The 13,965-nt window shown below is 44.3% G+C and overlaps 1 protein-coding gene across 1 annotated transcript in view; it reads right to left on the bottom strand.

Moving 5' to 3' along the window:
- Positions 1-13,965, bottom strand: part of slit3 (slit homolog 3 (Drosophila)) — a 185,023-nt gene that overhangs the window by 76,155 nt on the left and 94,903 nt on the right. The window contains exon 5 of the mRNA XM_088932324.1: positions 2,012-2,083. Within this exon, the coding sequence (XP_088788450.1) occupies positions 2,012-2,083 (72 nt within the window). The remainder of the gene's footprint in view (positions 1-2,011; positions 2,084-13,965) is intronic.

Raw genomic sequence — 13,965 nt, 5'->3', positions numbered from 1 at the left:
TGTGGTTCAACAACAATAGAGAATACACAACAAACACTGAACTCTGAAGCTCCGCCTCCAATACTCAACTGAAAATACAGTAACACTAGTCATAAGAGCAATCGGGAAAATGGAAATACCAAATAAATGCCCTTTTGTTTTTTCTGTGTTTTCTGGGTGACGGTGAACGCAGACCTCGATAATGAACAATGAGTGATAATGAAAACCCCAGAAAGACCTCACGAGAGGTCCTGTGACGAAGACATGAAAAGTCCTTTGTCATACCCTCCTCCACGGGAGATATAGTCTTTGGAATTAGTGAAATGCCAAAGAGGGCATGGTCTTATGAAATTAATAATAAGCAATTAGGGGAGGCTCACGAGCTGGTCAGGGTCATACGTATTTGCCTACCCTGTGTATGCCCTTGTGTGTGCCTGTGTGTGCTAGCGGCTCTGCATGCTGCGCACAATTCTTCAGAATGACATGGCTGCAGAACAGCCTGATTGCTGCTTGATGTATAGTAGTCTACAACGTGTTGAACTCTTCTAGGTGATGGGGGTCTCCTTTTCAGAACGCGCAGTAGCCTCCCTTTGTTTTTTTCAAAAATAAATATAGTGCATCGCCGAAAAACCACACCACAGGAGATTCACAGTTTCCTCTCCGCTGAGGGCTGGAAGGTTTTCGTCAGCGTCATTTTGCTCCAACCACAAGACACTAACTCTGCACTAATTACTACCCTGCGCCTTCCAGCTCTCAAGAAGAAACTACAGGCTTCCATGCTCCTCAGTGTTCAGTCCCAAACACGTAGCAGACACAACAACACAAGCAACACAATGACAGGACATCCACTGACGCTATGGTCCCAACTAAGGCCCTCTGATCAAACAGCATCGACTTAAATGTAAACATACAGTACTGTACGTACACAGCTTGAAGCTACCAAATGGCTCCACGTAATTTCCCACTTTTAAAATACCTCCGAAACCAAAAGAAATAACCGTAACAGTCTAGACTAAATTGATGACATTGATTCATTAACGGAGAAAACAATGCTATTGTACGTGAGATAACATTTTTAGGTTGAATTAAAAACTGCCATACAGTCCTGCTGTCTTTAGGACAGTAAGAATTTAACAGTATCTGTTTAGTGAAGGGTTAAACACTCAGTTAACATTTCTCCCCAAGCTGTGGGTCATTTTTATTTTCAATTCAAGTTTTATTATCCTCTGGGGGAAATTTGTTTTATGGCACAGTCCAATACTACAATAAAAACAGGAAGATAAACATTACCAACAAAGACGACTATGCAATAGTGTTACAGGAGATAAGAGAGTTACTTAACATGGTTTGAGAGCGATATTGCAGGGGGATGAAAGATTCCTGAGTCTGTCAGTGTTACACCTGGGGGCACAGAGGCGTCTCCCAGATGGGAGAAGTGTAAATTCCCAATGGAGGGAGTGTGACACACACTCCATAATGATTGTGGCCTTTTTTACAACCTTTTGTTTGTAAAGGATATTTAAGTTGGTTTGATTTGCCCTAATTCTTTTGCTACTTATTTTTGCTAATTTTCCCAACCGATTACGATTAGCGGTACCAATGTTACCAAACCAACAAGTGAGACAGTATGCCAACATCCTTTCAATAAATGAAAAGTGTTCTACCTTGAAATAGCTGAGTTTCCTAAGAAAAAAAATGTCAGCATTTTTTTCATAAATGGTGTCACAACATCCATCCCATCTCAGTTTTTTGTCCCAAGTACTTGTAGTCACTGTCTGGTCAAAGTCTACAGTTGACTACAGTGACTACTAATAGTTACTGTAGGTTGCAGTGGTGTTGGGACTTTTCCTAAAATCAATAATAAGCGCCTTTGTTTTCAAGACATTTAACTGCTAAGAAAACTCATCACACCGTACGGTAGGAGCTGTGTGGAAGCTCTCCCTCGGTTGTAACCACTACACTCCCTACAGAAAGACTGGGCTGCTATCCCAGCTCCGCGAGATGGCACGCTGCCGTCTGCTGCCACACTCACAAGTTCTTGACGTTGGTGATTCCTCGGAAGGCTTTGCGGGGAACAGCTTGGATCTGGTTTTCGCTCAGGTCCCTGTTGAACACAGAAAAGAAAGAGATGAGCCGTTAGTGAGCAAGAAACTCATACGGACTTCACCTGGTCCACTATACCATACCGTGCATCGGTTCCATCTGAGCACCTGACTAAATCACGGAGCTCTTCACCAACCTCAGAACAGGTATGATCTGAGCTCTTTAATTATTTGAGAACAATATCATGCGAGTCCAAAAACACTTACAAAGGTTTGAGAAAGTTTTTGAGAATAAGAGACAGATGTGTTGCACAGTGTCCCTGACCATATACGTCAGGCCTTGCACAATACACAAGGCCAAGTCATACTCCTAGAGAAAATCAACATCATATTACTGTATATACGTAGCATTATAAGTCGCATTAAATAAAACATGTCTTTACAGACAGAAGAGAAAAATGGAAGATCTCTGTAATTTAATTTGCTCAGGCAAATCTTTAGAACTGTCCTTTTAAATGCTGAAACAACAACATTTTTTTCTCCAACCCTCTGCAAAAAAAAGGGCCTATATGCTAAGCTTGCAAAAAGAGGCAGAGCTCTGTGCATTGCTGGTTTACAATATCACTGGTCTTTCTTACCCTTCTAATATGAGCAGAATTATTTCTGACATGTCGCAATGGTTTTTGCTTAACTTTATTAAACTTGTTTGTTTGTGGATCCTTGCCGGCAAACGTAATTTTGAAAGCCGGAATGCAATTAGGAGAAGAGGAAAACAAATGGGATGTGGAATGTCTGTACGGTAACCGCAGTTTCTCTCTCCCGGTCATGCCACCAACATGCTACGGAGGAGGAACACTGATTGGGTTAACCTCTGACCTTGCTGCAGCGAACGTGCTTGCGAAAGTAACAGGCAGGAATCCAAACAGTAAAGCTTTGCTGAAGCTACTCCTTCCTGGCCTGTCACGATGGATTGGCCGCAATATTGGTAACGGTTTCCTCTCAGAGCGATTATAAAATGAAATTTATTAAGATCCTGTTTCTCTTAAAAAAATATAGGGTGCCTTTGTGGGAGGGAATCAAGGGAGAAAATATTAATTTTACTGGAATTTATATACAGTTAAAATATGGATTCTTTTTTTCCACTTTTCTTATTTTATGGTACATCCTGGCCTTAAGTAGATCCTATATTTTAGAGGGTTTATCACTCTGCAAAACTATCAAACTTAAAATGGGCAGAAATGCTGTGCATCACGTCATATCTCAGACAAATCGGGGGCAATGCACAAACGCAGAGGTGCCTAATACCATTCTTTCAGGTACAAATGTTGCCTTCACTGTACCTGAGAGAAGGTTATTCCTTGATTTATTCTCAGGTCCTAAACAGTTAACTAATTTTAAACAGCGGGTACCGTCATGTACCGTATCGACCTAATCCTTAGGTGCAGAACTATTGGCTGTCTGTATTTTAACTTAGGATATGTACTGTACTACTGACAAATCAATCGAGATAACAGAACAATGTTTCTACACTTATACTAGTGTTTCTAATAGCCAATACTTACAGCTTTTATATCATTATACCATAATACTATAATATCCAATAATAAGGGTGTCAGTACTACATATTGCAATTCCATGTGTGCCACAAAATAACAATATTTCCCAAACACAGCACCCGAACAGCTGGGTGAATTCGTTACCCAGGTCACGCTAAGCCAGTAACGAGCTGATTTAGGTCTTTAGGAGCGGAGATGGAATGAAAACCAGCGCTGCCTATCCCCACTCCCTTCAGGAGTCCACATCTGAACCGCTACTCCACACTGCTGGGCGGAATATATACATAAATATACTTCTTCGTATATATATTACGTGTTTGTTTTTGGTACAGACAGCTCCTCTTTGCTTCCACAAATGTAAAGCAGATTTCTTTCTATTTAAAAAAGAACATTCCACTTTCTTTATTTGCTTCTTTTTTTTGTGCGTGTGGCTTTTAGTTTTCTTTTTGCTTACTGGAGATCGGAGGCCCCCATATGTCTTGTATGAACTGCAGAGGAAAAATGGGTTTTATTGAGCTGCAAGATGCAATAAATATTTTATTGTTTTGTTTGCTTTGTCAATTTCATTTTATTTTTTTTTCTTCTGCCACCTCCTCCCCCCTCCCCAGTTCAGACAAAACAGAAAGAGCTGAGCTGAATAATAAGAGTCATTAACATCATCGTCTCTTCCCACTCAGGTGTCCTTCAGTGACAAGCTAGTGTAGGAAAACACGAGTGAAGGAAATGGAGTTCATGATAGCAGCGACTGTAATGAAACCCCCCTAACATCAAAAACAATTCGAAGTGAATTATCTTGCTCACAGCAGGCTGTGGACCAAATGTGAGAATATTTGTGAAGCAATTTCTCCTCTGCATCTACTGCGCCTTACAGAAAACTAAAACAAACTAAAACATCTGACTTGGAAAATAAACCAGACATGAATGATTCGGTCCCAACGTGGCCGGTTCAGACCGGAGCGTTTGTTACCCAGGCCTGCTTCATACAGCCTTGCTTTCAAGAAAACCTAAGAGGCTCTAATTCCAAAAGGGGGGAAGCACACACACAAAAACACAAAAGCAGGACAGGCTGTATGATTCTTGCACAGAAACAAATCCGATCCTAAAAAAACATAAGGTGGAAGAACAATCCCATATCTGCTGGACCTGTTGAAGAGCTAGCAGCAGGGTGATTAATACACAGACACGGACAGACCTCCCTCCCCCACCCTCCAACATGCTCAGGCTGCCCAGTTCTGAGATAAAAGCTACCCTGAAAAATGAGGGAGTGAATCAGTCTCTCTCCAGTGACAATCTGCTTGTAAATTTAATTAATTTGATTTTCCTTTTTGCTCTCCTCTCCCTGACTCGCAGGATGGCTGCCATAAATCTCCCAAGACTTCACCCTATTGATTCCATTAAAGACTCCCTTGTCCAGACAAGCTGGCTGCAGAGCGGAGCATGCTGGTGCTAGGAGATGAAGAACATACCCCTGATCTGAAGCCCCCGTCACACGAGGAAGCAAGGCTTGCACACACGGCTCCTTAACGACAGGACCAGCTCTCGTTAGAGCTAAATAGTCAAAAGTGTAGAATGCAAATGGGGGGCGGTTTTAAAAATCCCAGGGCGTTTCTCGAAAAGAGTAGGGGTGTAACCCCGGTGTCCTGGCCAAATTTCCTATTGGCCCTTACCAATCTGGCCTCCTAATAATCCCCCTCTATGAATTGGCTACATTACTCTGTTCTCCTCCCCACTGAGAGCTGGTGTGTGGTGAGCGTTCTGGCGCACTATGGCTGCCGTCGCATCATCCAGGTGGGGCTGCACATTGGTGGTGGTGGAGGGGATCCCCATTACCTGTAAAGTGCTTTGAGTGGAGTGTCCAGAAAAGAGCTATATAAGTGTAAGCAATTATTATTATTATTATTATTATTATTATTATTATTATTATTATGTTAATGCACTATGTAGCGCACTCTTTGGGACTCATTCAGAAATTGTGTATACACTCTTGGTCATGAAAAGGATATTGCTGCACTGGAATCAGTCCAGAGAAGAGTAACCAGACACATTCGGGGAGTCAAGAGAATGTCCTCCACCGACGGGCCGAGGAATTGAACCCTTTCAGTCCCGAACAGATAGCTATGGAGGGGAACCGCAAGGAAGGGATAAACATAAAGTAGTGGGATAAACCGAGAAGCATGAACCAGGGGATGCGAGTGGAGGCCATGTGGAGGAGCTTTTCGAAACCAGAACGGAAGTGCGCTCTTCAAACCTGCCGGATGAGGTCCTTGGATCAGTTAACTCCCACACGGGCCAGAGTGGCCGAATGGCCTCTTGTTTGTGTCCTTTCCTGTGTGCCTATCAGGCAATTCTGGATTGTCTGCACCGTGTGAGAAAGGGTACCTCCACATTTGAACATTATACTGATGGAACACGATAATGAATCCATCCCTGACTAGAATATCATTTATTCCGGGAGAGGGCAGCGGCACCTTGGAGTTAGCCACCGAAGAGCTGGGCTGAGGGTAGGGAATACGCCTGGCGAGGACACATTCCGTCAATGTACAGTACGCACACTAATTAACCCAGTCAGCAGGAGGGGGCAGGAAACTACAGCAGTCCGAGGAAAACCCAAGCAGCCATTGAGAACATGCAGACTCCACACAGACGGGTTCCCAGTCTGGAGTTTAACCCAGAACCCAAGAGCTGTAAACTGGCAGTGGTAAAACCCACATAGCCAGGCCAACAACTAAATCTGATACAACTTCTAATTACTAGGGATTAATTCCTATATTGACCCATGGAAAATCACTGATACTAACTTTAGGCCTAATAATAGCTAATTATAATAGCATACTAGTTACAAAGAATATCCATATAAAACCAAATACATCAAACTTTTTTTTTCCATCTCAGGCATTGTAATAAAAATAATAGACATGATGTTTGTGCCCGGGACTGCAGGTCTATAGAACCAACACAAAGTAATGGAATCCTACTTTGTATTAAGAAGAAAGCCAGCTTTCAGATTATTAAAGAAATAGACTACAGTCTAACTGAGGTCAAAGCCCTGCCTGAGAAGCACTGCCATTTTCAAGGCATCAGGGTATGAGCCACACATGCACTCTGTACCAAATCCCAGAGATGGAATAAAACTGATAAGACTGGGTCACCCTGTGCTGTACCATGGGCTCACCCATTAAAGGCTTTCCCTCTAGTTTTAAAAGCTCCTAAATCGGTTACACTTCTCCCAGACCATCCTGAAGTAACCGATCTGCTACATGGATCATGATCATTCAGGAGAGGTGGAAAGAGGTGAAAGGTTACCTAACAAGTTACCTAGCAAGAAACAATATGGCCCTGCTCCTGGAATCTATTTTCGTTACGAGAAATGTCCTTCACGCCAGACCTGAGGCTGCATCGCTGCTTGCTGCGGGCTGAGATAGGACAGTTACTACCACAGCCATTAGACACGCACTGGCGTTGCCTGTTTCATCGTTGGGCTTTGGCAGAAGATCGAGACCCCTGTACAGATCCCAGTTTGGCCTAAAACTTCCCCATTCGATCTCCTGCGCTAACAGGCTGAAAGAACTGAACTCTTTCACTCTCGCACAGATGAGGCTACGAGGGGTCCAAATTCAAGTCTTTAATTAAAGGCACTGGGAATGTCAGCCCAGTGGACTTCTTCGGAATAGGTGGAACATAAACCAGAGGACACACAAGGGGTACGTATGTGGAAGTCCATTTCACACTTCTTTACCCAAAGGGTTGCGGGAGTATGGAACAAGCTGCGCAGACGTACTTTTAAGAAACGGCTGGACGAGATCCTGAGATCAATTAGCTACAGAGTGAGGGAGACAGGCCAAATGACCTCCTCTCGTTTGCAAAAGTTCTAATTTCCTAACAGGATATCAGGGCTGAAGAAGGAAATTTTCCTTTATTCTTTCTTTCTCTGGTGTATATGAGTTAAAAGGAAAGACGTTTTTTTAATAGAACATACCGGTACAGTATAATAGATGTCATTAAGCTACAGCAGAATTTTCTCTGCATTTAATAATGTGCAATTTGGAAACCATTCAGAATCATTATTGGGTTTTTTTGTCCTCTCACAAGTTGTCTCCTTTGCTAAGTCAAAATGGCCATCTGTCTCTCTCTCTCCCATCTCACTTATCAAGAGCACATTGCAATAAAGAGTAATGCCTCAGCTGCTGATACTAGTCCCAGACTGTCTGAGCCTTTTTTTTAGTTATTTGTCAAAGTTATTTTTTTTCTTGTGGGCGACATTGAGCTGCTATTCTCTGCGCAACTAAATTGAATTTCAAACTCCACAGCCTCTGAAGAACAAACCCTTCCCTTCTGCAATGAGTGTCCTTTCCAAACGAAGACACAGTAAAAAGAAACCTACAACGACACCATATAGCGACACTGTACAGGTTTTCGGAACTTCTCAGAGTTCTGGTGCACTTGAAACTTTAATTCAGCTGGGTGACTTCACAGATTATGGTCATGCTGTTCCTGAAACAAGTCCCCGAAACAAGATTGCAACAGAGACTTTAAGACAGACGGAGGATTTCTCTCCCCTTCAAATCCTCTCAGCTGTAATTGGCTTCCTAGAGCTAAGTATCTTTTAATTAAGCCAAAGCATAAAGAAATATGTTCCCTCTGAGTTTGGTTCAATTGTTTAGTTTCTGAGCTGTGGTTTACATTCTTCTTTATTTTATCAACAACAGTTTCTTCAGCAAGAGGCTGGCTCGTGACAATAAGATTGTCAGAACCTTTTCCTCACGCTGGGAATGCATTATACAGGTTATTTCTTATTCACAGAAAATTGAATTATTAAAAGAGAATGGGGGTTAGAACAATGTTTGTGCCCAGCAAAGAGGCCAAAAACCATACATGTGCTATTTTGGATTGGTGCACAAAACACAATATTCCTCACATGTTTCCAGCTTCTTGGGAGTTTTCAGGTTTTGTCTAAAAGTTTCTGTTCAACACCCTCAGGGGTGTGCAGTAACTTGCTTCACTAGTCACAGAAGCTAAAGTATCTCAGGCCAATACTGAAAAGCAAAGCTACTCCTTTCATGTGCAACACTACGTGCAAGAGTAGCATTAAAAAGGCACTTTAAACTCGGCAGTAACAAAGTATTTAATATTGACAGTTCAGACACAGCCCTCTCTGTGAACACGTCAAACTCCTGACAGCTGCTGAGGATCATGGGTGTGCGATGGGCAGCTCTTACGCAGCCCCCAGTTAGCCACTTCCAGAGAGCTCGTCCACAGATGTTCTGGTGGGAAGGTCATTACAAAGCCGTGGAACACACTGTATCGCTCCTGTCGGTCGTGATGCTACAAAGGAACAAGAGCATTTCACTCCCGAAGCCTCCTTTTTAGATAAGTGGCCACAATGGCGATCCGATACCATTTCTCCTCTGTCACCGCTTTGAAAAGGTGCCTCAAAGGAAAAAAAACCAACACAAAACGTTGGTATTGCAGGCAATCAAAGCTGAGTGGATCCACTTTGTCTGCTGCTCAAACCATTTAACTTTCTGACCTTGCTCAGTGTCTTACATTTACCCCCAAGACTTCTTGATTTAATTAGCTCCCTGCTTTATGAATAAAAATATTCCACTATTGATCATCCCATGAGCTGACACAGTCTAAGCTGAGACAGGCTTTCGGCTCATTAGCCTGTCCCGCGCTTTCTGAAAAAAAGAGCCACTTCTAAATCACCCTAAATGGGCTCAAATGCTCCCTGGAGTGCTTAAAAGCTCTCCGCTAAATTCCCTGCCATTCCTTCGCTGGTCCAATGAAAGCACTAACGTATGGAAATTATAAATGGGAACAGTTTTTTCCCTTGTAAGTATCTATTATGTTTTGTCGATACTTTAATTAAATTGGACAGTTTAATGTGATTTATCCCAATCCATAGCCTTTATGGTTATAAAAGCCTTTTTGGCTCCAGCCCCAAAAAATGTCGAACAAATTTAGATGAGTTACAGAAGACGAAAAAAAGGAAAAAGAGAAAAATAGTTCTAGAGGTTGGGCACAGTGGGTGATTTGTTATTGGATAATTTGCGTTTATTTCTGTGTAGCAATTTTCTTTTTTTTTTTGTCTACGCAGAACTAAATGATGTACCAGGCTTTTAGGGACATTTATTGCTGCAATAAAATACCGACTTCTAGAAGATGACGAGATCCCATCGAGTCTGTCTGCCTCGTGGCGCAAACCTTCAAAACCTGGAAAAGGGCAGCAGAGGCTGAAGCCACTGACATGGCACCTTGTCCTTCAAGAGGACAGTTGTGGCACAGAGATGGATACAGCGTCGCTTGTGCCTGGCATTCAACACCACGATGGAGATGGATTGCGCTGGAGAGGAAAAACAGTAGAAAATGATGTACTGTACATGCTAATCAGGCAGGGAAATTAAACTCGCTCTTCAGCCTGGCCTGGACAGAGTCACAGGGAGGCTGACTCGGCTGTTCCTTCTGTCCCTGAATTCTCCAACCACTCCAGGGTCCCAGGGCGCCAATAAATAATATTTAAAAGATTACAAGAGGGGACAAGGGCAGGAGCTTTAATCCAGCACACTGCGTTACTATGGCAACTTAGGGCTTCACTGTTGGAGACCCAATTAACTCTGAGCAGCAGTCATTCCTGTAAAAAGTGAAGGTAACTAAGGGAGGAATATCTGTGGAACTGGGCAAGTCAGATGAGACTGGCAGGACAGTTCCAGCTCATCAAGAAAGGCATCCTCACAAGAGGTTCCTCGGTTCACTTAATAACTTTTAGTGCAATGGAGCCACAGAGGGCAGCGGGTCACATCTACAGTAATACTCCAGACCGTCACACTGAACCCGTGGGCAACAGAACTCTTCACTCATCAACTGCAGAGAGCTACTGCAGGCCTTCCTTTAAAGCCAGGCTCTTGGACCTGAAGGTCAAATGGAAACTTCTTGCAAACGATGCCTGTGCATGAACTCTTTGATAAATGGGCACATTCACACATCACACCCGAAGAAGGCTCCACGGCCGAAGCGTTGTGTTTCCTTTCTTCTCTTTTCAGCACGGAAAAAAACTTTTACTTGTTCCCTTCCACACATCTGTTTACACACACATTCATACAGCTTGCCATACACCCAGAGCTTCACTGCGTGCATTGCAATACACACTGGCTGATGCAGGAGGCTGATATTTATAAGCCTGTCTAGGAGTGGCTGAAAGCTGGACACTTCTGGTTTGCAGCCTGTTCAATATTGTATGATAGGCTTCAGCATGAATATACAGCATATGAACAAATACTCTAATGCATGCTTAAAGTCTAGGCAGCTGTATAGTTCCATTAAACAGTTCCAGAAATGGTGTCTTTGTGATGAAGAGTGCTGTCTAAAGACTTGAGGTTTCCTTGCGTAGTGCAGTATCTCTGCCTACTAATTCCTTGGCTGTTCCAAATCCCAGCCTTTCCACACTGGCAGTTTTAGCACACAATGCATCACGGCTGAACTGATAGGACTCGGCGGGCCTGAACGCTAAGTGCCACTATCAAAGACAAGCTAATGTGAAATAAAAACAGCATGTGGAAAAGCAGGAAGAGGCGATTCATTAATGTCACATGTCCTCTGCCGATGAGCAGGCCAAAGGGTTTTTGACTGCTAAACTGTGCCAGACTGCCCTGGGTACAAAGGAGCTGTTGCATCTCGGGGACACGATTCAACTCCGTCTCTGGGGGTACAGGGGATTTGATGGGGTGCTGCTGAGGGTGTGTTGGAGTTTGAGGGGCAGGGGAGAGTGGGGGTGGGTTGGGGGATTTAAGATCTTGGGGTCTGTACTTATTTTGCGACCTCAGTGCTCGTTTTCAGTGGCTGGTGTGGAACAGGACCAGTCCTGCAGTTTCGGGAGCCCACTGGCAATAAGTTAGGTAAGACGCCATCTGGTTTTGAAGCGGATCTGCCCACAGAAGAGGAGGAGAAGCAGTCTGGGGAGCAGAGGGGAGATCCCTGATCGGGAGAGCCGGAGAGGGGCACCAACAGAGGGGGCCTTTTTTCACCGAAATACAGGAGACCAAACACAACGGAGCCTCGGAGCGCAAACAAGGGCACGAGAGCCTCTGCTTTTGTCCCTTGGAGCGCTCAGCAGTCGGGAGAGCTGGCGAGGGGAAGTGGGCACAGCCAGCGCGAGGCGGGGAGCCCGGCGTCCTGGGCATCTGGTGCGGCAGGCAGGACAGTGGGACACAGCGCCTCCTTGTGGAGAGGCCTCTGCACTCTGGCACAATGCTGTCAGGTGGTGCAGCATGTTCTCTGGCACACTTCAGTGCTGCAAAACACGTGGCTGGCTCGTATAGTATGCAATATATCGATTACATACCGTTGCTTAACAATTGACCTTCTATGCAAATATGTATATTGTTGTTCCTCTCTCTTTTTTCCTTTCTTTGTCCATCTGTACACCCACACTGCTGCTGTAAAATCAACCTGCCCCCCCAGGGATAATAAAGGCTCTCTCTCTATGCGACACATTTGCGTTGCTCTTTAAAGGTAACATACTGTAGGAAACGCTACAAACAAGAGGAGGCCTTCTGGCACATCTAGCTCATTTGATAGTCGCTAATCAACGGCAAGGGTCTTAGCCATCCGTTTCTTGATGGAAGCCAGGCTATCAGCTTCGGCAGCTGGGCTGGGTTAACTTGCCCCCTAGTCCCACAACCCTTTGAGAAAACAACTGCCTCCCGTTCTCGATTTCAAACGCGCTTCTGTATAGTTTCCTCTTCTGTCACAAGCTTTTAGGCTGCAGGATTTCTCACAGTCCAGCAGGAGCGAGGCAGGGTGATGGCAGGCTGTTGGGTGGTTCCTCCTCTATCTTAATGCGGGGCTAATCTCTTTATAATAGCCGTAATCCAGTTAGCCGCACTGAAGGGCTGAGATGTCAGGGTAATTGAATAACAACCCCAAACTGCATGTGTTTGAAATACAGCCCTCCTGAAGCCCTCTTCTCCTTTTGTTGAATGAGAGGGAATAGAAACAGAAGCCCACTGCATCTACAGTTCCAGGGCAACTACAGCTCCACTCCGCTGACAGCACAGTCCTACTGCTCTTGAGGTTTTCTGCTGCAGGAATCGTGACTCATGTTCTCTGTGGGCCCGGGACTGAAAACAAAGTGCGCGCCAATGACTTCAAAACGACATGAGCTCACTAGATCTATCGAATAGCTGGAAGTCAAAAGCCGTAAAGACGTAATTATTTCACGAGCAACGTGCACTTCAAGCCAGAAAAAATGGCACCAAAGAAGGAATTTCACAGTAGTTTAGGAAGTTTGTGTGCCGTAGCTTTCTCAAACACGCAGGCAGTAGCTTCGAGCCCAGCGCAGAGCGATGTCTGTGGCTCAAGACCTTTCTAAAGGAAATTTAAAAAGTATCTGTAAGACAAAATAAAAAAGCTCACTCACGCTGATATTTATTTATGTCTATTTTTGCTTGTTTGACTGACGACGGACGAGGCAGTAAAAATCTTCCGGTAGGGGTTTATTCTGATGTTGGAGTCACGCCAAAGAAACGCACAGTGCGCAAATAAAACTTCCTTGCTCGCCTCACAAAGAAAGCCCACTTGGATGAGGCAAGAAAGCAAGGAATTTTAATTTACGCAAAAGCTGTTACAATTCACAGCGCCTGTTAATATTAAGTGTACTGCCGAGGGAGCAGGGGGTCAGAAGACGTGAGAGAGGTCAGCTGGCGGGGTGAAGACAGTGTCCACAAAGAGTGTTTTGGAAAGGAGGTCGCCATGGAGAAATACCTCACCAGGGCTTCCCTCTGGTCAGTCATTGCTTGACCTGTAATTTTGAAAAGGGCAACAGAGCGCCGAACCCTCTGGCAATTAAAGCATAATTACCCTGACATCATAAAAGCGAAGCCAGAAAAACAGCGAGGCAACACCCAACTCGAGGGACAGACAGGAAGGGCACGTCTCCGGGGTTCAGACCTGCTCTTACTTGTTGCGAATGCTGCTGTCCTCACCAAGCGTGATCCGAAAGTCACCCTCTCTTAACAACCCCCTTTCGTCACCACGGCTGTAAAAGCTTCTTCAAAACAACACCGCCAGTATCAAGTGTCTGGGACGGAAAAACTATCGTACAGAACAAAAAAGGGGTGTGCTTGAAGACCCACAGAAACACAGTAAGCAAGCATCACCCCACACCGGGCACAGCCTCAAGTACAAAGTGTACCTTTATAAACTATGGACTGGCGATAGCCGATTATGCATTGCCTTCCGAAATCGCCAATACCTGAAATAACATGGAGAAAACTCTTTTGCGGAGACATAAACAACTCAGAAATGTCTCAAAATATCACTCCTTTACCTTCTCCCTTGGCGACTTGTTTCATCAGGATTTTACTTTGGACTCAAGTGAGACATTCCGGTCT

The sequence above is a fragment of the Atractosteus spatula genome, chromosome 14, assembly GCF_055471065.1.
Source record: "Atractosteus spatula isolate fAtrSpa1 chromosome 14, fAtrSpa1.hap1, whole genome shotgun sequence".
Taxonomy (NCBI): Eukaryota; Metazoa; Chordata; class Actinopteri; order Semionotiformes; family Lepisosteidae; genus Atractosteus; species Atractosteus spatula.
This window is presented reverse-complemented; position numbering and strand designations above follow the sequence as displayed.